This window comes from Cydia strobilella, chromosome 12 (genome assembly GCF_947568885.1).
Source record: "Cydia strobilella chromosome 12, ilCydStro3.1, whole genome shotgun sequence".
Classification (NCBI taxonomy): Eukaryota; Metazoa; Arthropoda; class Insecta; order Lepidoptera; family Tortricidae; genus Cydia; species Cydia strobilella.
The window spans coordinates 10,464,083-10,488,625 of NC_086052.1; the positions used below are offsets into that span (position 1 = coordinate 10,464,083).

At 39.7% G+C, this 24,543-nt stretch overlaps 1 protein-coding gene across 2 annotated transcripts in view; it reads right to left on the bottom strand.

Moving 5' to 3' along the window:
* Positions 1–24,543, bottom strand: part of LOC134746079 (dorsal-ventral patterning protein Sog) — a 114,452-nt gene that overhangs the window by 11,321 nt on the left and 78,588 nt on the right. For both annotated transcript variants that reach the window (XM_063680312.1, XM_063680314.1), the window contains 8 exons: positions 7,617–7,676; positions 5,134–5,393; positions 4,914–5,047; positions 2,532–2,805; positions 2,164–2,445; positions 1,901–2,072; positions 1,244–1,410; positions 733–942 (listed from right to left, as the gene is read on the bottom strand). In XM_063680312.1, the coding sequence (XP_063536382.1) occupies positions 733–942; positions 1,244–1,410; positions 1,901–2,072; positions 2,164–2,445; positions 2,532–2,805; positions 4,914–5,047; positions 5,134–5,393; positions 7,617–7,676 (1,559 nt within the window). The remainder of the gene's footprint in view (positions 1–732; positions 943–1,243; positions 1,411–1,900; positions 2,073–2,163; positions 2,446–2,531; positions 2,806–4,913; positions 5,048–5,133; positions 5,394–7,616; positions 7,677–24,543) is intronic.

A 24,543-nucleotide genomic window follows, 5' to 3' on the forward strand; every position in this document is an offset into this window, starting at 1 on the left:
GAATACACAATCACACGATGAAAACGTTGTTGTTGTATTTTCCTGATTTTTGCATTGTAATAATCAATTCTTTCTTCTGCACTTCTTTTCGACATGGTGAAGCACATGTTGAAACTTGTTGAAAGGGAGCGTGCGTCGTTGCCGCGCACAAGAAAAGAATGAGGGCACGCCCTTCGGCGGCGTGGGGTGCCCACAGACAGGAGACGGAAATCAACAATTTTTTTTTCTAAATTTGACAAGTGCGAAGTTGCCAGTACATTGAAAAGTACTACATGTTGTGTTTATATCTGAAGAATAAAGCGACGTAATATAACAGAAGTCTCACCTTATAATTCTTGTTATCTAGGTAAGCAGCATGAAACAAATATGAGTGTTATTAACGTGTTCCGAAAGCATGAATAGTATAATAAAGTTAGTACTAAAACTAGAAACCTAAGGTATAAAAATAATTGATCACCTCGTCGCGACCAAAAATATTGCAAACAGAAAACATGAATTCGTCCCTTACTGAGTAACTTATAGAGTCCATCTGCACTAAGTTTACATCGACTGGTGACAAATATATAAGTTTAGCCTCGCCATATTTCAAGGAGCATTACGCATGCAAACTTACGTTGACAGACTTAATTACTTAGAGAACCTTGTTTCACTAAATAAATCTTTCATATCCTATGCGATTTGTGGTGGCCAATACTTACTACCTACTTTTAGCGTAAAATATAGGGTACCTACCTGTGGTAATCGCGTGCGCAATAAAGCAGTGTCGTTATCCGGCGCCCTCAGATCCAGGTAGGCAGCTCCAGCGTACAAGGCTGCCAGCTCTGCAGGGTGGGGCTCCAGCACGCAGCCTTCCATGCCGGCCAGCATTCGCGAGTTGGCGCCCGACGCCGCGTGGGTCTCGAGGAACGCTGACCACACGCCCGGGTTGCTGGTTACTACCACCTTAGCGAAGGGACCAAGAGGTTAAAAATTAGTAATTATTACATCTACCGTTTTAATCAACAAACTACTATTATAAATTGCTGATAAGAGTAAATGCAGTTAGATTATTTAGAGCCTGCGAGAAAATATTAGCAATTCATTGCCTGACATGAAAATGAGGTATTCAAAGGTACCACGTAATATGTACTTAAAGCAGTATTGAGGTCCGACCACACCGCTGCTTAAAAGCGTATTTTGAGCAGCGGTGTGGATGGTACGCAAAAAAATACCTATAGATTGCAGTTAATTAAGTAATAGTTACCTCATAATGAATTCCACAAAGAGAATCAACCGACAGCCAGGCAAGACCAGCGACGGGGGTAGCGGAAACGGGTGCGCGTGCGTCGGTTCGGCGGAGCAGTGAAGGGCCCTCGCCTGCGGCGTCCGGCAACGGCCGGGACATCAGGCGGCCGCGGAGGATAGGGGGGCCTAAAACATTATTAACACAGGATTAAGGCTACTTTTACATTTCGGATATTGAAGAATTCTTGGAAAACTACCTGCCTACTTAACAAGATAAGGGCAATAAGGCTGCCCTTCTACTGTAGTAGTATCTACAATTGAGGAGTGTCTTTTCAAAAGGGTTTTTCATAGAGAAATAAACCCTTTTGAAAAGACACTCCTCAATTATAAGTTGCGGTATGCTTCCATTTCCCTTGAGTGGTTTGTTAGAAACTACCGTTACAGCGTGAATATATTCGTGGAACTACATAATCTGATAGTGTGAGTCATTTTCTTCCTTGGTGAATTACTTTAGCCACAGTTGTCCATGTCCGCTCATCCTTGACTCCATTTTATTCCTTAATCAATTTTTTTTTTAGTTTTCTTCTCTACACTGGCTGGCAAAACATTTATGCTGTGCTCGCCAATATCAATCTTGACAATGAAGTAATAAATATGTATTTCATAAATAACTTACCATCAGCTCCAATATGGACAGCCAACTGATCCTCGTACAATGGTGGAAAAATGCGAGCACTGGGTCGAGCCAGAACTCCCATTCTTGTATCCAGAATTTCAACTTGAGAATGGCGTTTTCCTTGCTCTTCAACTAGAGTAATTTTTGGATCAGTGATTCCCAAATTTTCGACCTGAAAATAAATTATTGGATCTATCAATTCTTATGTATGATTACATTAAAAAAAAATTAAGATGCATCAATACATAAGATGTTAGACGTACCTGTATGTCATACACAAGCGATCCCTCCTTATCAATGTACAGCACAGCCATGCCTTCAGGAGTAAGTGAGGCAGGTGCTCTTTCTGCAAGCAATGGGGAATGGAACACCTCACAGGCAGCCCTTTGCCTCACGCTTCCTGAAATGCGGCGCTCAGGGGCTCCTTCTGCTTCCACAGTCAGAAGTAGACGGCCCCGAGAAAGTGAGCGTAGTTCTGCTGCTGATACCGGGGTAGACACTTCGAGGATGTTTATCTCATAGCTTGGTTTAGACACAGGTTGGATCTGAGGATAAAAGATATGTACCTACACATTAATTTCTAAAAATGACTAAGAAATCTAAATAATTGGTTAGGTATGGCAATCTTTACCTCGTCTATAATCGTTTGATTTTTATCCGGCAGTGTGAGCATCACTCTGACAGCATGATCTTTGCCGGTCGGTGGGAAGACTCCATTGTAAATAAGAGCTAGGTGTAAGCTGGGCGCCGCTCCCGCGGCCCCGGTCACCACTGCGGTTCCACCCCACCATCCTGGTTCTTGGCCAGGCATGCGAACGTCGTCACAAGCTCCATTTTCGAAAACTGCAGGTGGCTGTTCGGGCTCCAGGAGTGACGTGAACATTTCAGTGGATAATGCCGGATACCTTGTCAAAAAAGTAATATTTAGGTTGTTGAATTTTTTGAAAGTATAAGAATAGGTATAACTGAGAGTTACAACATATTTAAGCTTTTGGTGAGATACAATAGATACTACTGAATACGATAAACTTTCAAGTCATGATGAACAAACCCATAATTAGAAGTAACGAATCAAGCATTGCTATTACTTAGTTATAGCCTACGTCTGTTACTTTATTTCTTATAACTCTAAGCGCCACTTGCACCATCCCTCTAACCCGGGGTTAACCGGTTAAACCTTTATTAAATTGTACTGGTAACTATGGTAACTCCAGGATTAACTGGTTATCGGGGGGGTGTCGTGGTCGACATGTTCGCGACCCCATTGCAACCCCCTCAACGGCATAGACGGAAACGCCGCAGGAGATGTTAGTGGGTATTCTCCTCCCCTTCCTCTGGCTAGCAGAGGAAGTTACGGGAGGAGCGAGTCCCACATACCACCCCCCAATGGGCTTCCCCAGCCCGGGGGTGAGATGCGTAAATGCATTTACCCCTGCGTCAATAAAAAAAAGGATTAATTGGTTAACCCCAGGTTAGTGAATGGTGCAAGTGGCCCTAATCAGGCCTATGGAACTCTCCGCGCGAGCTTGGATTTATACCTAAGACTCGATTCCCGCCGGCGGTACTAAAGCTAGCCAGTTGGTTGCCACACGCGCTCACACGCACGCACGTCACCGCGCGCTATGCCAAAGAAATGTCTTCGTCACAAACAAATAACACAGCTTGTAGTGTGGATGGATGCAGAAACAACAAAACAAATAAAATATATCGTTTTTTCCTCTTTCGACAGATAAGGAAAAGTAAGTAGATTTTCTCAATATAGGTACTTACACCTACTGTTGTTATTTTTACGATAGTTACAAGCTACGTAGGTACTATTAAATTGTTTTAAAGATGTAGGTATTGTTTTTTAACGTCAGCAACCCTAGCGTTGTGTCGGCGCGCGCGATGCGGAAGCGGCGCGTTGAAGGTCACTCCATTGTATTTTTGTGTAGGTATCAAAACGGTAGGTATTTACGTTTTCTCTGAGAGATAAGTATCTGTTCGTAAGAACTATTATATAATCTTTGCCCTAATAAGGTATTTTTATGAAGGTAAATGTTACACAGATCAAGATAGGCAATAAGTATAGGTATCTTTTTTTTATTTACATTTATAACTAGCGTGGTAAATGGTTTATTTTAAAAGTGTTCACTTCACTATAAACTAAAATCGTTTAATAATACGGAAAGGTGCTTCCTAACCTTATAGCGGTGTGAAAACTAGAGCATCAAGTCTAGTAAACAAACGTGACGTAACCGGCGCGGCGACGAGTATATTTGAGATGAATGCGTGTTTTAACTTTTAACAGTTTCGTCTGGGCGTCTTGTTGCGCGAGTAGGTATTTATTTATATACTACTAGTACTAGTACTACGACAATGTGCATACCTAAATAAAGATCATTAACACAAGTATTTTCAATCCTTACGTTTTCTTATGATTTCTAAACTTTAGTTCACAGGACACGTTCGAAATTAAAATTCTTGTCACAATGATATGGCAAATTAACGACAGTAATTTGAATTTAAGGTCGGAAATTAGGAACCGCTCGGATACCTACCTACTTGCAAGAAATGTAGGCATGGAGAAGCTGCTTTTCGTGGTATTTTTTCCTATCTTGATACCCAGTAAAGGCGGTACTTTCCGCAATTCATCACACGGTTAGTTAATTTATAATACACAACGTGCTATAAGGCTGTCGGCTCACAATTCTTAGAATGATTGCTTCAAGGGCACTTTATCATATAGATCTATTTTAGCGAAGCTTTGATCCCAGTGTGTAAAAATGTAACATGTTACTACATAGCCGTAGTCTATCCATAAATTTATATAGTTGAGTGAAAATAATCTTTATTATGACATCATTACGATTTTATATATTACATGTCATCATCATCATCATCATCATGTCAGCCGATAGACGTCCACTGCTGGACATAGGCCTCCCCCAAGTCCATGTATCCATAGCAAATACTCGAAACTAAACCTAAAAATTTAATACTGTTGATATTTTAAGCAACATTTGCAAATAACCTGTTAATGCGGCCGCTCAAGGTACTGTCCATAGAGCTATTCTTTTCATCACCCCATATCAAAGCCACGTATAAGGAGCCCTCGCGGAGCAACCGCTTGTACTCGCGAGGCACCCGGCGCCAAACCCCGCACAACTGTAAAGAGCAGATTAGCGGTAAGAATGAATATTCAGGAACGCAACGGAACTACCAAGGGATCCAAAGAACATTTATGTAATTACCTTATCAGTTTTTTCTTCATATGTCGCATGGACTCCTTTTGCCTTCTTCAAAGGATGCTCAAGCAATAATCTCTCCCCTCTGTCCAAAAAGGACAAAGCCCTCGGGGGTGTCATCGATGGCCCCAAGATCACCGACCAATACAGGTGGCGTCGTCGGAAAGTGAACCGAGCTGTGGCCACCCCTGGAGCCACTGGCACTCCGGTCATGTCATCGCGACGGATGCATAGCGGAGACCGACCCGTCAAAAGCGCAGCAAAATCTGGAAAGTAAAGTTAAAAGCTCCATGACATGACAGATAAAACAGAAGTACCTACTGATGTACTTTTAGCACTTATAGCTTATCAATGTTTTTCCCATCACAGAACAATGGTGTTCCGGACCTTTGGGAGGCGTGCGCGGAGCCGAAGCCAACACGTAGAGACCCTTTCGACACTTTGATGAAATGTAAGGGGTACATCGAGCGGATTGCTGCCCTTGCCCGTGTCATAGAACGCACGCAGAGGCAGCACCCGCCAGGGTGTAAGGACTATTGGAGTTGATGGAATCTAAAATGAACTAGGTTATTGAGTGAAAGCGATGGACTAAGTACCTAAGTAAGAAACCGCACGCCTGCCTAATAAAATGGTATGCAATTTTATTTCCGGCAGACGGTGACTCGCCCTCACAAGATAGGCCCCCACAAAAAGCGACATCTAAGATGGCTCAAGGGCAACATCGGTGTGAGTGGCTCAGGGGTGTCGAGAGGTGTGAGCCGCTTTCTACCCAGAGGCTGATAACAGCCACTGTGCCAACTCGCGTCTTATGCATATTTCACTTCGACCCCTGCAGCTTATAGCTCTAACGACTCCACTCTGTCCGGCCGGCTAAGGCAAGCCAGAGGCAGATAATCCTGGACCACCCACCCTCCTTGCGGGTAACAGAACTCGCCAGGAGCACTCGGGTACGTGACGTCGCTAACAGGGACCGGCCCGCTATCCCTTATCGGGGTTTTATAAGGGTATTGCATAAGGCTTAACTCACCATACCCTTTGCCAGACGAAACCCTTTGTTTTGCTTTTAAAAACCCTTATATAAAGCTACCACATTTGAGTAATCGGTAGCCCAAATACCCTTAAAAAACCCTTATCATCCGCTCACCAACACCTTGCATATTGCTTATAAGGGTTAGCCTTATAAAGGGTTTCCCTTTTAGCATATAAGCATGCTAATTTAAGTGGTCTACCTTGTTCATAAAGCACACATTACTTCGAATCCGAGGGATCGTCGGCGGCGACGGCGGCGTTCTTTGACTAGGCACGTATTTTCTTTCCTTTTCATACACTACCGTAGATATATACTAATCCTGTCTCTTTCACGCAAAGGGAAACCTTTATAAAAAGCGCTTAAAGATAAGGGTAACCCTTATTAAGAGCTAGCCTTATTTTTGGTTAGCTTTTCGGTAAGGGTTAGTCAAAAGTAAGGGTATGAATGGGCTTGCAGTTCAAAAGGGAAAGTCTTTCAATGTGTTAGCCGTGTTTAAGTGTCGCCCATTGAAAGGGTTTTATCGCGGAAAGGGTTGTCCGGTCCCTGGTCGCTAATCCCCAACAGCTCGCCACAAGCTGCCCTACGTTGAGTGATTGCACTAGTAAAACCAGCGGGCGATGGAGTCGTCACATCCCTACGCTTTATCAATGTTATCATTAAGTTTTTTTTTTTATACCACGTCGGTGGCAATCAAGCATACGGCCCGCCTGATGGTAAGCAGTTACCGTAGCCTATGGACGCCTGCAACACCAGAGATGTTACACGCGCGTTGCCGACCCTTTAAAAACCTGTACATTCCTTTTTTGAAGAACCCCATACTGTAGCCCCCCGGGAAAACCACGGCAGGGAGCTCATTCCACAGCCGACACGTCCGCGGGAGGAAATTCCTCTTAAACCGCACAGTACGCGACCATTTCGGTGCTGGGGTGTGAGGATGAATACCCTGCCGATGGCGAGCGGTGCGGTGATAGAAAGCGGCCGTTGGCATCATGTCAAACAATTCTTCAGAGCACGGCCCATTGTACAAGCGGTAGAACACACACAAGGAGGCGAAGTCTCTCCTTAGACTTAAAGGTTCAATACCGCTTGTGAGTTTGGGATCATCGACGATTCGTACAGCGCGCCTTTGGATTGAGTCGAAGGGTCCAAGCTGGCATCCAGGTGCTCCTGCCCAAATGTGACAGCTGAGCAGTACTCCATATGGGGTCTGACTTGCGATTTATAGAGCAGCAGTCTTTGCCCCAGAGTAAAGTATCGCCTCGCTTTTTTTTATTTTACAATTTATGTGTGTTTACTAATATATTTTTAAGAACTGTAAACTAACAAAATATGGGCCGACAGACCTGAAATAAAGATTTTCAATTTCAATTTCAAATTTATTGAGCACACCGAGTTTTTTGGATGCCAGTGCAGCCTTCCGTCCTTAAGTTTCATAATAATGATCAGAAAATATCCTTACGTTTCATACTTAGTTCGTCTTCCTCAGGACCCATAACAACCATCGGGCTATCCTCAGGTGCTGAAACAATAAAGGAAAAATATTTAAACGGTCTGCTCAGTGATAAATACTCAATAGTTTCGAGTCTAAATAGACGGGTAATTTGTACAGAAGTTGATATCAGACAAATGTATCAGTAAATGCTCTGCTTTCGTTTCAGTGATTTGATATCATATCTTACATATTAAGGCATAGCTACCCACTCTGATATTTTCTGCAATACAACATTGTAAGTGCCTATAAGCGCTTTCACCATTCCGTTACCATGCCGTTCCAGTACACATAAAGTTTAACTAATAATCTCACTGGTTATATTACTATATAAATACTAGTAATTTGCCAGGCCGTGGTAATTTTAATGTATAATTTTGTAAGATAAGAAGAAGTAATGGTAGCAATAAAGTTATTTGCAAGTCGGTTGCGTGGGCATTATTATTCGCCAATGAAGACCCTGCAGCCGGTTCGCAAGACCCTGTCGACCTCTCCATTCGGGTTGATTGGATCAAATCTTATTCAATCGTAGCAGGCCGTCTAGACGGCGACAGCAGAATTTGTGTTTTGCATAGCTTTCTTGTTGGGTCTTGCACTGGACGGAAATAGAGAGAGCACTGACATTTGGCGCGAGAGTTTGATGGCACCCGATTTGTCGATATGCACTGGTACTTGCGATGTACTAGTTTACTAAAAGCTAAAATATGACCATATTTTAGCTTTTCCTGGACTGTCGTTGAGATCATTTTAAATATGTTTATTACCTACGTGTTGCAAAAGTAGTCATGAATTTACATATATACCATAAGGTCAATTCATTTACTTTAATGCAGCCATCTACAAAGTTACGTTATCAATACATACAGTCGCCATCAGATAGAGCGATACCTAACCTAAAGTTACTTACTGTCAAATATCTGAGTAGGACTACAATACTTTAAAATAATATGTTTATTAATATGATAATTGCATTGCAGATGGATAGGTACATGGAAAGGTCGTACACAGCGAGTCGTACATATATTATAATAGGTAGGTAGTTATAAAATGAATTAAAATCTGTTCAACACAAGACTTACAGATGCACAGTAAACATTCATACTAGTAAAATATGACGACGGGACCTATTTACGCATTCAGTTATGCTCGAAGACAGATCGTAATCCATAATAATTCATTATAGGCCGGAGACGGACCGAATTTATTGGCGCACGGCGCCTCGGCGGCGACGTGCGGCGTCGAAGCTCTAGGATACATATTTGCAAGTGCACTAAGAGCAGAGCCCAAGTCAACAAGCATATTTTGCCAATGATATGCATGTATTACAATATGACAAAGTATCTCGAACATACAAACATAATTATTTCTAGCGCCTAAGAATCCAGATGCCTAAACATTATGATGTTTAGACAGGAATTCGGGATCTAGCGAATTTACTAACGTTACATAATTTAAGTACTAATTCTCTCTGGTACTATTGGTATCTGTGTGTTGAAATCGAGCTAAAGGGCCAGGTACATACCAGCAGAGGCTGCAGGCGCGTACGGCGCCGCAGCACCTTTGACTTGGCGGGGCTCGACGCTGGGGCGCCTGTGTGTGTAGTGTAATGAATATTTAAACCGCGCACAAATGATTCGGCCTCTCAGCGCCTTACGACCAAACTGATTAATGTCATTTAGCGAAAATTTAAACTTTTCATCAGCTGCGACTTGACGAGACTGAGCTGTGACAGTTTGATTCGTATTACACATACTTCTTCGGGTATATTCGGCGCCGCCGTAGCTCATAGTGCCAAGCGCGTCTATCATTAAATATATTAGGAACAGACGTAGTGCATAATTATTTTCCATGGTATTTTCACGGAAACGTACGAACGTGTCTTGCTATTTCAGTCAGTCTCGGTACAAAAAGTACTGAGGTTGACTGATGTGATGTGGTTGTACGGTAGTACTATTAGTTATTCTGTGCTATGATGTTGTGAGGTTGGCAAATACGAACGTTTCCGAGAAAATACGATGGAAAACAATGATGCACTACATCTGTACTCGCTGTGCGGTGTGATGCATATGACGGGCAAACTTGACAATCCTAACAAACAGAAAGAGATCGTTGCTGCATATGCTAGAAAAATGACCATGATTTATGACTTTCAGCCGTCAAACATTGGTTTTAGTAAACAGTGGAAAATAGTACGACACATTATCATCTTTTTTGTTACTTAGAGCAGCCGTTGCGACTTTTCCAATCGAATGATGTAACCTGGCGCCAGACTAGCGACGCCGGCGCCGTTCAAAGCCGCGCATACTAAAACGACGATCAATAATTCATGGTAGAAAAATGGTGTCAAAAGAACCTTCAGTTTAAATGACAGCCTACTTATCAAAAGTCATTTAAGTAAATTAAAATCCGTAGATTTCATAATTTTCGGCAACTCGCCATCTACAGCAAATCAAAATATATTTAATTTTGTAGGAAACGGTTTTTAATTTCACAGTCAATCGGAGTCAGAATTGAGCCCGCAACCCAAAAATTAAGACACGCATAGCGTTAAACCATTTTCTACCGCATACGCTTGTTAACTTACTCATCATTAAATTTGCTCACGTACTATCAATAAGGAGGAGCGTGTGTGGCCTTGGCCTTCAGGTCTGGGAAGCTGGCGACAGCTTTCATTAATATGCTTAACCTGGTTATATCTTTTAATTGAGCAACTGCGCTCAGACATACGCATTACGCATTTATGGTACTAAAATACCCACGCACTGATGATCTGATCTGAATTAAGTAGGTTTCGTTTGGATTTAGATAAATACAAATAACTTGGGTTTTGAATTTTAGTGCACTTTAAAGTTTATTCTAAGACGAAATGTACTGCAAAAGTTTAAGGGTCCAGGGCAAGCTCGGTTCTCCATACAAACGTAGTTACGCTCTGATTTTAAAGATATGTCATTGTATGTGCAAAGTTTCATTACAATCCAACACGTAGTTTTAAGATGAGAACGAAACTCCGTTTGTATGGGCAGGTGAAATTCGGGCGAGCTTACCGGGGACTTAAGCGTGACAAGCAACATCTATTACAACGATGATGGCGTACATTTAAGATAATATTAATTTGTATGAAAAATAGGAAATCTAAAATTTTTAAAAGTTATTGAACAAAAGTGTCATCGTTTGAGGAGTATAATCTATGATGTAATTATTTTCTCGTTTTACAGACCCACCCGGTATAGAAATCATCCTATCTTTGTTTGGGATTTCAATTTCTTACAATCGCTAAATATTCTGTGTCAATATGTTGTTAACCCTAATTGAAAACACGATGACGTGCTATATATAATTCAGAGAACCGTAAAATACTTGAAAAAACCTATTCAAACTACTAATAATAACATACACAATAGACTGGAATCACTGATAAATGACCCATCCCACCCATGAGTAGCCATCTTTAGATTTAAAGTTAGATTTATTGTATATTAGGTAAAGTAATAATACTAAATGCTTAGTAGGTATAGGTTTCCTTAATAGTTGCCTCTATGATCTAAAAGTACTAAAGCTATTAAGATATTTTAGTACTTTTATAGTTTCCTTATTGTGTAATTAGTAGGTAAGTACATAAGTGCCCGTTTTTACCCGACTGTGCAAGACAAAAGAGAGCAATGTGTTTATATAAATCTACAAGCTCTATTTGGTAGTACCTCCTGCTATCACATTATTAAAACACCCACATTAGATCTAGAAACTACGGAGTAATTAAGATGTAAGTGTACATACAGCAGTGTTTTAAACTTAAATCTAAAGGAAGTGAACTGTTCAGTTTTAAAGTTTTATATTTGAAGGTTCATTCGGATCGGAACCATTGTTTCCATATTAAGATAGACATTAAATGCCAGATTGCTACTCCCACTTCGTTTTTGTATCCTGTATTATTTTCGAAAAAAACAATTGATCTTAAAAAGGACGATGCAATTATTTGGAGTAAGTATATAAAAACAATGGTTGTCAGATAGGAGCCGCTAAGTACACGTATTTACCAAACTCATTCAGGTATGCCCAAAGATAAATAAATTACCTACGATTCATTAAACTGCACATTTACTTTTTTTTTAAGGTGTGGTTTACTGCGAACAGTGCGAACGTTGAAATGTAAATTTGTTTACTTACGAGTGTTTCTATAAAAAAAACCGAACAAGTGCGAGTCGGACTCGCCCACCGAAGGTTCCGTACAAATTGAACTTTTTGTTTTCTTTTTACAAATTTGTATTTTCTTTCCTTGTAGTGTAAGACGATATTACTTGCCAAATTTCATAGTTTTAGGTCAACTGAAAGAACAATTTTGATTCTCTTTACAGTCTCGTAATATACGTTTATGGCGGCATAAACGGCAGTATTTTTTTTACGTTAACATAGCAGTTTGATTTTTTCACTGCTTCATTGACTGTAGACCTACATATATGGTTTAAATTTCAACTCGATACCTCCACGGGTACCTCAAAGGGTCTTAACAGACAGACGGACGGACGGACGGACAGACGGACGGACGAACGGACAACAAAGTGATTCTATAAGGGTTCCGTTTTTTTTTGAGGTACGGAACCCAAATATGACAGAAAACCATCTATAAAATAAATCGTGGGATCATGGGATGCACAACTGTTTTTACAGTAGGTATTTATAGTATAGATAGCTGTATGTTTGGCCGTGTGATATAGTGATATAATTCAATAAGATCAGGAGATGTCTAGGTGTAAATATAGTAGTCTAATCTGGTCTGGTAGACCACGTCACTACAAGTGGATTTTTCTTTAATGCCATGCCCCTTGATGTCAGTCAATGATATATTTGTTATCTACTATGTACTTTGATGAATGCGTTTGTAAATATGATATATTGACGAATGAATGTAATATATAATGTGTAAGAAAGCTTTAAGGATGACTCACGTTAGACCGGGCCGTGCCCGGGCCGGAGCTTCCGGCGCTTACTTTTCTATGACATGACAGGTGATCACGTGGTGCTTTCTATAGAAAACGAAGCACCGGAAGCTCCGGCCCGGACACGGCCCGGTCTAACGTGAGTCAACCTTTAAGATTACGTATCTTATTACCATGCGAAGCGGAGGTTGTCGGTATAAAATTTCTTTAAGAATAAGTTGGTCGATTTGGTTCTAAATAGTTTAGATTACAATTATTTAGATTAGGTGTGTGTAAACTGAGTAAGTTTGTAGAGCATTTTAATATCTTGTGAGAGCACAGGCATTATAATTCGACCGTTCTAAATTACAGCTTGTGAAATTGGTGACGATACTATGACCACTTGTCGAAATTAACTGTATCAAATGCTTCAGCCATAGGTATGTAGTAGGGTTAAAATGATCTGATTTCGTATGTATTATTACTGAGATGACATATGGGTCAAAAACTTCTTTACTATGAGATCAGTCAGGTATGAGGTATATGGTTATGCGTCTTTCCTATGGACAATGGACATAATAAAATATATTTTATGCCCGGTCCATAGCGAATTTATTTTGTTACCTTTATTTTGTTTTTGTTATCCGTGACCACGCGACCAGTGAAACCTGCTTCGAAACGTCGGAAATAAAGGTAACGTAATAAAATAAACGGATTTTAAAGACTAATTTTCTTACATTATCCTTATAGGCATGTTTGCACCTTTTACTTTTTAAGAGTTGTATGATCAAATACTGAGAAAAATGTACCTATTCAAATCATTAACTTGTCCACAGAAAAGACGCCGGTCTTCCTAAACGTTTATGACCCATATAACACGAAAAATGCAATAGGTTTTGGAAAACAAAATCCAACAGCTATATTTTGAATCTTATTGACATTCATAAATCTACAAAACACTGATTATTACCTTGTTTCAGAAATGTGAACTATGTTTTACAGCCGTTGCGATACCTTGACCTCGACTCGGCTGAAAACGCGTGAATTTCAGAGCGAGAGTGACATCATGTCTGCTGACGTCACGGTCGATGAAAGCGACATGTCGCCAATCGTAAGTGCTCGTTACATATTAATTTAGCATTACGGTCCTTGTCATCAAGCCTCATCACGTGACATTTTAGATTTTTAATTGGAAGTTTAGATTATAATTATATGTATATAACTGCCACATCAGTATTCATCAAGGCGTTTAAAGGAAATCTGGGCATCCTACAAAAAAAACCTAAAAATATACCTCTAAATGGTATATTTAATTTAGGCTCTCATTATATATCTATAGCAATGACAATTTTAGAATGGGCTAGGCACTTAAAAATTATGCAAAATAGCATTCATGTATTTTTTGAGCTACATTTATTTTTAACCGACTTCAAGATTTCAAAAGGAGGAGGTTCTCAATTCGGTTGTTTTTTTTTAAATGTTTGTTACTCCATAACTCCGTCATTTCTGGACCGATTTTGAAAATTATTTTTTTGATTGTAAGTATATACATACAGATTGGTCCCGTTTTTGTCAAAACGTAGTTCTGATGATGGGATCCATGAGGAATCGAGGGAACTCCTCAAATGTGAAAGGCATACATATGGTGATTTTTGTATTTTCATCAACAAATCCAGCATTTCCATTTAAAAAAGTGACACTTGATGATGTGGAACTGCTGATGATGATCAGAACGGAACTCTTTAACGACGCATAGTTTACGTTTGGCGATTTGATCTCTTTGTTATGGACCCAGACCCAAACTTGGACCCGGACTCGGACTCGGACCCGGACCCGGGTCTGGACATGGACCCCAACTCGGACCCGGACCGAACTCGGACCCGGACTTGAACCCGGACCCCGACTCGGACCTGCTACTGCTACTAGAAAAGTGGGTTAGGTGGGTGGGTGCGTTTGAACTGCGATTTTCACAGCACAGAACTTCTATCAGAAAAGTAGGTTAGTTTAGGTTAGAACTGTGACCCTTACAGAAACGAAATGCTACTAGAAAAGTAGATGGTACCTCCTTTTCCACATAATTAGGCAAAAGATGCTGTCTTTTTCATTTCATTGTCTGGAATCTAAGAGTGCACCATCAACAATAAGTAATCTTTCAACGGCATCCCCCATTGAAGTCGGTTTTTTTTCTTAAAAATTATGTTTTACCTATTTGTTTTTAGATTGCTGGCAATTTTTAAATTGTTTAACGGGCGTTGTTACAATTTTAACCCGTGAAAAATTAATGGATTTTCAATATTGTGTGTTTTGTGTACAAATATTTTTTTTTTCAAGTAATAGTTGTAGTTAATAGTTAAGTTAGGTTAACGTTGTTTCGACTATAATTTTTAAGAACAGTTTTGAAGCACCTATTAATATTAAATTGCCTTTAACCAACAATTAATTATTTTGCGTTGTTATTCAATAATAATAATAAACTATACGTACATCATATTTAAACAAAACTACGATTAAAACAATGAAAAGTACCTACTTATCTTACCTTAAATATTTGCAATGACATTTTCACAAAAAATATATATTTACACATTTTCATAGCTCTTGAGCATAGTTTGTCTCGAATAGCTGTTTATATAGGTATTAAATGCAATAGTTTCTTGTTTATATTTTTTAACAAATGATTAGTATATTTTAGGAAGTCTTTAATAGCCGTGCGAAAAGCAATGTTTAAGTACATGCAACCGGAATCACACTCGGCCAACTCTAAGATAGGATGTACCGGAACGGACTAATAATCACGACATTATTTTAATTTTCCTTTGAAAATTACACATGCTTTTATTAAGGAGCAGTACAGAATACCAATTTACTTGTTATACTGTCTTCAATCTTAATTCCAAACCATGTTGATGATCCTTCCGGCTGATTTCGACCAAGGCGACGACTTCGACTCATATAGTTAGTTCGGCGCTAGTGCGCCGTGCGCCCGAATATGGCTGACGTAGCCGATCTTCGAGGAGTTCGAGGTGAACCCCCGCGCACATTGAGGGCGCGTGAGTACACCAGCCACATAGTGGTAGCAATAAGGATATAAGATAGAGCGGTACTGTCATAGTAAATTTTGTAGCCACTGTAAATTCACTGCCATCTATCGACATACTTTAAAACTAAAAATGAAGATTTATAAAAATACGTTAAAATGTATTTAAATATGGATAAATCATTTTTTTATTTACTTTAATTATTTTGATATGATTTTGACCCATGTTCTTTAACGGATATGCGTTAAAATTATAAATAACAAACGAAACAGTCAACGCCCTCTATACGAGAGTAGGCCAAAACTAGTGGCGCCATCTAATCGAGAATCAAATTTTCGTGATTTTCGAGGCACGTTTCTTCCTTAGACTGTATCCATCTATTACGGAGTTATATCTATCTTTGGTGATAGTGAATGGAAGCAGGCTGGCGTGCTTTCAGCTTGTGGCGTTTACCGTCGAGGTAAACTTTACGTTCTTCGAAATTGCGCACTTTGTCCTGCCAATATTAGAACATTTATTTATCTTAAAATTTAGTATGTAGGTAAGTTAGTAGTTAGAAGAATTCATAGTGACAATGCCTGATTTTATGCGGAGCATGTATGGGGTTGCATGTCTCTATAAAAAACCGGCCAAGTGCGAGTCGGACTCGCGTTCCAAGGGTTCCGTACATTACACAATTTAAACAATGTATTTATTATGTGAAACGTGCGTGAAATGTCTTTAAAAAATCCCGTATCAAAAACTAAATAATTAAGTCCGACTCACGCTTGACCGCACATTTCTAATAGGTTTTCCTGTGATCTATAGGTAAAGATCTATTTTGTGTATTTTTTTTTTTCAAAATTTTAGACCCAGCAGTTTCGGAGATAGAGGGGGTGATGGTCATTTTTTGCCTATTTTCTTGAATAACTTCTAAACTGTTTTTCCTAAAATTATAAAAAAAATATATTTGAGATTTTCACAATGAGCTCTTTCATTTGATATGTAACACGATATAGTTTATAAAACTTTATTTTTTAATTTTCTCATTTACCCCCCAAAAGTGGCCCCCATGTTTATAATTAATTTGTTTACGTTACATGTCCGTCTTTAGGTCACAAATTTACATATGTATAACAAATTTCAACTTAATTGGTCCAGTAGTTTCGGAGAAAATAGGCTGTGACAGACGGACAGACAGACAGACGCACGAGTGATCCTATAAGGGTTCCGTTTTTTCCTTTTGAGGTACGGAACCCTAAAAATGTATAATTATACATACATACATATATACATATAATCACGCCTATTTCCCGGAGGGGTAGGCAGAGACCACGGATTTCCACTTGCTACGATCCTGACATACCTCTTTCGCTTCCTTCACTTTCATGACATTCCTCATACACGCTCGCCGGTTTAGGGTGCTCTTGACCTGACCTTTCTTCAGGACTTCCCCGATCTGATCAGAGAAAGTCCGCCGAGGTCTGCCCCTTCCAACTCCCGTTTCTACCTCTCCCTTATACACTCTCTTTGTTAGCCTTCTTTCACTCATTCTTTCCATGTGTCCAAACCATCTCAACATACCTTTCTCAATTTTTGTCACTACATCTTCGTTCAGTCCACACTTTTCCCTAATCACACTGTTCCTAATTCTATCTTGTAATCTCACACCACACACACTTCTCAACGCTCTCATTTCCACTGCATTCACTTGGCTCTGATGCGTCTTCTGCTATACCCAACTTTCGCTACCATACGTAAGTGTAGGCACCAGCACCCCTGAATGTATAATTATTGGTGCAATAAAGTATATTTACTTACTTACTTACTTACTTACAAATATGACCTCTTAAATGCGGGATCTTGTACATGTTACGGTATTTAATATATTTATTTGAATAACAAAGACCGGTCTTAACCTCAAACGTAGTTATTCGTCATTGCACTCAAGGCAAGTCTATTTATAAACACTCGAGGGGAAAGAACACTACTTATACTAAAGATTACACAATACCTTCAATACTTAACCTAATTAACCAGTAACCCACAAACAGGCCAAATAAACTTGTCCATTGTAGATAACAATGATTGTATTGTTTTACTACAAGTGCTATCGGACCTAAGTGAAAATATACCGAGTAAAGGATCAGTGCACAAATTGTAGGACTTGACATATGTTTTTTTTTTCTTGTTTTTACACCCATTTTATCAAATAATATTACACAGAAAAATTCTAATCGCGAAAATATTTAAAGGCCCCTCCAGGAGGGCCCTTAATGTTTACAGCATGCACTGTGTAACACATATTACGTATACTATAATCTTATTACATATCGATATACTGATTCAAATCTATTTACGGTCTAAAATTTCACCTTCAACGATAGATTGATTTTGGTGTCAATAATATTATATATATACGTAAGTATATTGATATCAAATTTGCTTTTGCGATCCTTGGGCTAAATAAATAATGTAATAGCAGAGCATTGCTAATGTAGCGTCGTTGCAGCAGCAGAAAAAGAAAGATATCTAAAGATAGATAGAGATTTGTTGAAATGAATGACAGAACGGTCAAATAGCAACAGAAATGCGACAATGAGAGTAACACAATTCATCGAGGAGCCGTCGTAAAATTTGTCCGTTTCAACTTTCGAAGGTGGATTGGCAGGTCAATACTCCGAATTCCTAATATCAATCTATAGACAACGTTGCCACTTTTCACAAGTCAAATTTGCTAGGAACGCATTATAGGCGCTCGCTCCGTATTCCATCCCATCTGTCCCGGCGATGCAACGTGATGCAACTCGGAACGTGCTTTTCGCGTGTTGCGGCTGAGCCTTCATTGAAGTCCCTCGACGAATGACTTGCACAGTCGGCGTCGCACTAATTTATAGGTTATATTCGTAATGATTGCGGCAAAGAATGATTATAGCACAAGGTGCAGTTTCATTGTTGTCTTGTCGATAGTCGAGGCCCGCCTAGCCGCATAACTGTCCCAGGAATGCAGGTACCCACCTACATTCCATTTCTATAAAACTTAATTTTGAATCGGTCCTAGATGGACGGTATGAATATTTCAGTAAGTAACATTTAGGTGAAGATCGCAAAGTAAACAACTGACGCCGTGCAGCCGAATGCAGAATACATAAACGTCTATAAAAACCTACACAAAAAGCGTTTTACGGATTTGTACGACAAGCTGATTTTACCGAGTTAAGATAGGCGGCCGCTCAGATGTATCGAACAACGGGGAATCGCTGCATTAACGCCCTCGATCCCATGTAAGGTGGCACCGAATGCGGCATTGTACCGACTCGGTATTTCAGCGGCGGCCTATACGCAGCCGTTTAAGGCGAACCGTTTACCCAAAAAAGTAGAACAACAAACCGCGTCTGCGCTGTTTACACGACGACCAACACTTCGGCCGCATTTGTCCTGCGGTGAAACGCCAGCAATTTGCATTTTGCGCCTACTGAGCTCGCTGCGCCTGAGGCTGTTTCGTGTTTTACATTTCTCTTACCTATATCTACCCGTATAAAATGCACGATATAAGAACAATGTATTAATTCATGCCTCATTTACCTCTCCTATCTCATATAAAGAACGAGGGCGAGGATTTCGTAACAATAAAACTCTTGTCATTAAGTACATAGGTACTTATGACATTATGGGCGAGATGTCAATTACTTCATGTTTATTCCTGACGCCTAATTGGTTATTAGCCAATGTTCAAAGATAAATGGACTTACAAAGATATCTCAAACAGACACCTCTTTTCGTTTTCTCCGTCGCGCTTAAAGTAAATGAAGATGTTTGCTCTTTTAACTAAATAAATAGTGTTGCGAGGTGAGTAACTTGAGCTGCTAACCTTAAGAGCCCTTTTACGTTATACCTACGTTACGGGACACTAGGGCAAATTAAATATATATGAAATAGCCCGCTTTCCGTACTGTATAGGGGACGGAGGTGAGGGTTCGTTCCTATTAGGACCACATTCTATGGCTTACGAAGAGACAACAATGAATATGCACTAAATTGATATATAAAGCGTTCACGCTCCGGCAGACAATTCCCTGCTGACTAATACGTGCCGAATGAATTAGAAAAAAGTTCGCCGCTAACTGGGCGCCTAATGTAAACGTGCTTTAAAACGTTACTGGATGTGTGCTGTAAGGTAGGTATTGACTTGAAATAGCAGAATTCAGGAGATCATCATCTCTGCCGAAAGACGAATAATACAGTATCGAAGGCGAAGCTCCACTCAGCGTCCGACAGGAGAATTCTTTATGCAACTTTCACAAGTATCTTAATTGCGAAGGCCGAAGGCCGGGAGGCCCGGCTGGCCCGGTAGACGCATGCCTACAGGCGATGGAGGTTAGTGCTTTAACACAGAACAATATAAAACAATTGTCTGAATGCGAAGGCCGAAAGTCGAGCTCCGCGTAGGCTCGAAGGCCCGGAGCGTCCGACAGGTGCATGCTTTCTGCAATTTGAACAAGTAAATTGCGAAGGCCAAAGGCCGAGCTGCGCGTAGAGCCTAAGGCCCGAAGCGTCCGGTAAATGAGTATGAATGCGCGAGGCCGAGATATTGGTATTTTGATTCGTAGACCATTGACATTTTACTGGAACTTCAGTCTTCCGTGACCACAGCTAGTGCAACCTGGCTGAAACTTCGGAAAAGAGGTAAAATAATGAAATTTAATTGCGTTAGACCCGTTAATGATATTAATTATGTGTACAAAACGCGAGAGTAAAGTTCGCGAGAGAGTAAAGTGTTATAATAACACAAGTGTCTAAATCAGATGGCCGAAGGTCGAGCTCTGCGTAGGGCCGAAGACCCGGAGCGTCCAACAAGTGCATGCTTTCTGCAACTTCCACAAGTATCTTCCGTGCGAAGGCCGAAGGCCGAGCTCCGCGTAGGGCCGAAGGACCGGAGCGTCCGACAGGTTCGTGCTTCCTGCAACTTCTACAAGTGTCTGAATAGCGAAGGCCAAAGACCGAGCTCCGTGTTGGGCCGAAGGCCCGAAGCATCGGGTAGAGGCGCGCCTACACGTGAGGCTGAAGGCCGAGATGTGGGAGGTTAGTGATTAAACATAAAACAAAGTACTAGTTTCTATATGCGAAGATCGAAGGGCGAGCTCCGCGTAGGGCCGAAGGTCCGGAGCGTCCGACAAATGCACGCTTCCAGCAACTTGCACAAGTATCTTTATTGGGAACCTTTTGACCGGTGCGGTGAACGCGTTCACACATAACTTCTAAACTCATTTAGGTATTTCGTCTTTGTCACTAAACAGTATTAAATAAATAAAATAATTAAAAAATGAAAAACACGACTGCTTCCTTCAAATTTACTGAAAAGTTAAAAAAAAATTATTTAAAGACAACCATGTTTTGGTAGTTATTTCCGTGACTGTCCCTACACACTTGTCTGAATTTTATATAATATTTCACTTCAATTGCAGTCGGGGGACCTTTTAAATCAAAATGCAGACGAGTGTAGGGTAGGGACAGTCACGGAGATAACACTACCAAAACATGATAGTCTTTAAAAAAAATATTTTTTTAAACTTTTCAGTTGATTTTAAGGGCTCAGTCGTGTTTTTTAATTATTTTATTTATGTACGTAGTGCCGAGCATTGCCATTGTTTCTTAGTGTGAAAAAGGTTAATTAAATTTACAGTCACACCATTCTCCTAGAAATTAAAATTTAATAGTGAATATTGTCTTCGGTTACCGCGATAGTTACTCATGAAATAAAACTACGGGTGACTCACCCGTTGACCACGAACGCTGTAAAGAGTTCGAAACGTCGGGATGTATTATAAATTCAATATACGCGATATAATCCGTTTTCATAGTTTTATTTCATTTAATAGTGAAATTCATTTGGCGATAACTTATTCTATTAACATTTTCATATGATAGGTATGTGAAATGTCGCAAAACCTCGTTTCGCATATCTAAAAGGATAGTTTTATGTTACGAGCTTACGAAACACAGTTTATGGCCGACATTACTACACTGCACTAAAAAGATATTTATCATAAGATTAGGTTCTGCCTTCCTGAAAGTTTATTTCCGTATGTCTTCAACTTGTAACACGGATTGGTATTAATCTAGCTTTTTATTGGGGTGCCATCTTGAAATAGTGCAGTGTCGATCTGTCTGTGCGCTGTCCTGCTTGTACCCAGTAAATCTTAATTAGCGTCTGTTGCACGCCTCCCTATTCTAATTTAGTTTGTTAAGGCAACAAATTCAACTGTTAGGATTAATAAGAATAAGACTAGTTTAACTTCATGAATGTTTTTTGTGACATAAGTATATTAAGTGGTAAAAACAATAACAAAGCTTTACATCTAGATTTTATCCCTAAAATGTTGCTTCAATTAATTAATTTACAAGTAGCCAAATGCAGTCATTCATGGTTACATAATTAAAATGAATATGACGACCTACATGGTATTCGGACGAGTCAATCAACGGCAATGGCGGGTATAGTCTAAACAATCCTAATCCAAATTGATGATATATGTACATACAAGAACCGTGACTCACTGCTCGCAGATACTTGACGGTGTTTAAAGAATAATCAGTGAATCATTTGCAAATATTTCGATCGGTCCAACTATTAGACAAAGGTCAGGATTGAGATAAACTGACAGGAAGTTTGTGGAAGCTTATGACAAAAGCAAATATTTGATGTGTCACATGTATGTCGTTAAATATAATGCCTTAGGCTAATTCAGAATTTTGGATTATGTTTTAATAATATTTAGCGGTCTTACCTGGGATTTTTAGAGAAAATATGACTTGTCATATTTAGATAGGTACAACGGAAATACATGAATTCATAAGTTATTACAATCGGACTGACAGTACCTTAGGTACATAAAACATATGGGATATTAAAAAAGCGGCCAAGTGCGAGTCGGACTCGCGCACCGAGGGTTCCGTACTTTTTAGTATTTGTTGTTATAGCGACAACAGAAATACATCGTGAAAATTTCAACTGTCTAGCTATCACGGTTCACGAGATACAGCCAGGTGACAGACAGACAGACAGACAGACAGACGGACAGCGGAGTCTTAGTAATAGGGTCCCGTTTTTACCCTTTGGTTACGGAACCCTAAAAATTAAGATAAAAAAATCAAATCTGATTTCTGAAAATCCTGAAATCAGTCATTTTCCTAATTAACACAAAATACCTTCTTAAATATAATCGGACACAATATTTAACTTTGCAACCATAGCTTGTGGCTTAATAGTGTTAATGTCATTTTTAGGTTTCCGTAGTCATTCGGCGACTGTATAAGCACTAATAAGGGTTTATAGAGTCGCCCTGTTCATTTGACTGCTGTCTGTTGTGTTTTATTGATATCGAACTAGCAAATATGCTATTGAAAAGTTTCTACTGCCATAATAAATCCAAGAGCAGCTTTAGGGAATAACCTGGGTAATTACCTGCATGCGGAAATTAAGATCATAAAGTGCAAATAGACAATATAATATTAGCAATGATCTTGACATAAACTGATATAGCACACGTTCCGGTGGCCCGGTGAGCCATCAATGGTAGCTTTGTGCGCCACATGGCGAACGGCGCCGGCGCCGGCTCCGGCCGTGAAACGTGGGAGACCAAGGGTCAAAGTTCTTGATGCCTGACCTCCATAGCAATCCAGTTCCCATGTTGCGATTTACTATTTCTCTGTCTAGAATAGATTAGGAGCAAAGTTAACATTTATATAGTGTCTGGCGCCGATCCGAAATAATGCTGTTTAAAGTTATATAAAGCAAGCATCCATTAACACCTAAGTAATGAAGTGACTGTTGCGAACGCAACTTTTTATTTATATAAAATATTCCTAGCAGTAGCTAAACGCAGCCGTCGGGCTCGGTTAGTATGCGGAGGCTTTGTTAAAGCACCAATAGGAGCGCTACACATAATTTATTTGTATCGCGGCCAATTAGAGGCACCTAAATTTAAACCACCCTTTTTCTGTTCAATTTCGCTTAATCACTCTCTCATCAACCTCCACACCATAACCACCACTTCTACACCTTTTAACCGTTTTGTCCTTTAACCTTTAACCAGTGGTGTTTTTAACCTTTGTAACCAGTATTGAAGATTATATCAGTTCACTTCAAATCGAAGTCTTTTTATTTGAGTCGTCGAGACCTGCACGGCGGCTACAGTGACAGATAGGCCTACCTGTTAGTAATTTTCAAAACATATGAGTACCTATATTAGTAGGTCGATTGTAGTCGTATGACCTAAAATGTTGCATTGCGAAAAACTAGACCATAATATTATGGACATCCAGATACGTATCTGAAATCGAAGACACTGGTGTTACATTTCGCACCAACGCCGTCTCAAAGCGAACATTATCTCATGTAAATAAATGAAATGGGTACAATAAGCGCTCTACAAATATAAGATTATGTTTTACGTATTGAGCAAATTGAAAAACAAATTTATCAATCTATAAGGCGGAGCGGATCAGTGCCACTTTATCAGATGGGTTAGCAAATATCTAATGTAAAACTTAATAGGCGACCATATGTTTCACGATATCAGTCCGATTTTGATATGCGACGAGGTTTAGTTCAATTATCTCGATACAAACGGAACGTTTAGGTAGGTACCTATCTATAGCCAAGTGTGTGCGCACTAAAAGCGTGATATTTTTGCAGCTGTCTATAACAAAGACGTCACATTACAATGAAGCTGCAAGAGTAAATTCATGATTTTGATATGAGTTCACCATTTTAGTATGTTTCATAATTCACAGAATCACATATATCGTATTTAATCGAATTTAAACTGTTGTGAGACATACTGAACTGTTGTGATTAATACAGCCTAACTAATGTCTTTTGTTGCTCTATACTGAAGTATTTCATCGGTAAACCTCTATTATTAAAGCCATAATTATATGCATTCATGTAAACAGTGATGATTA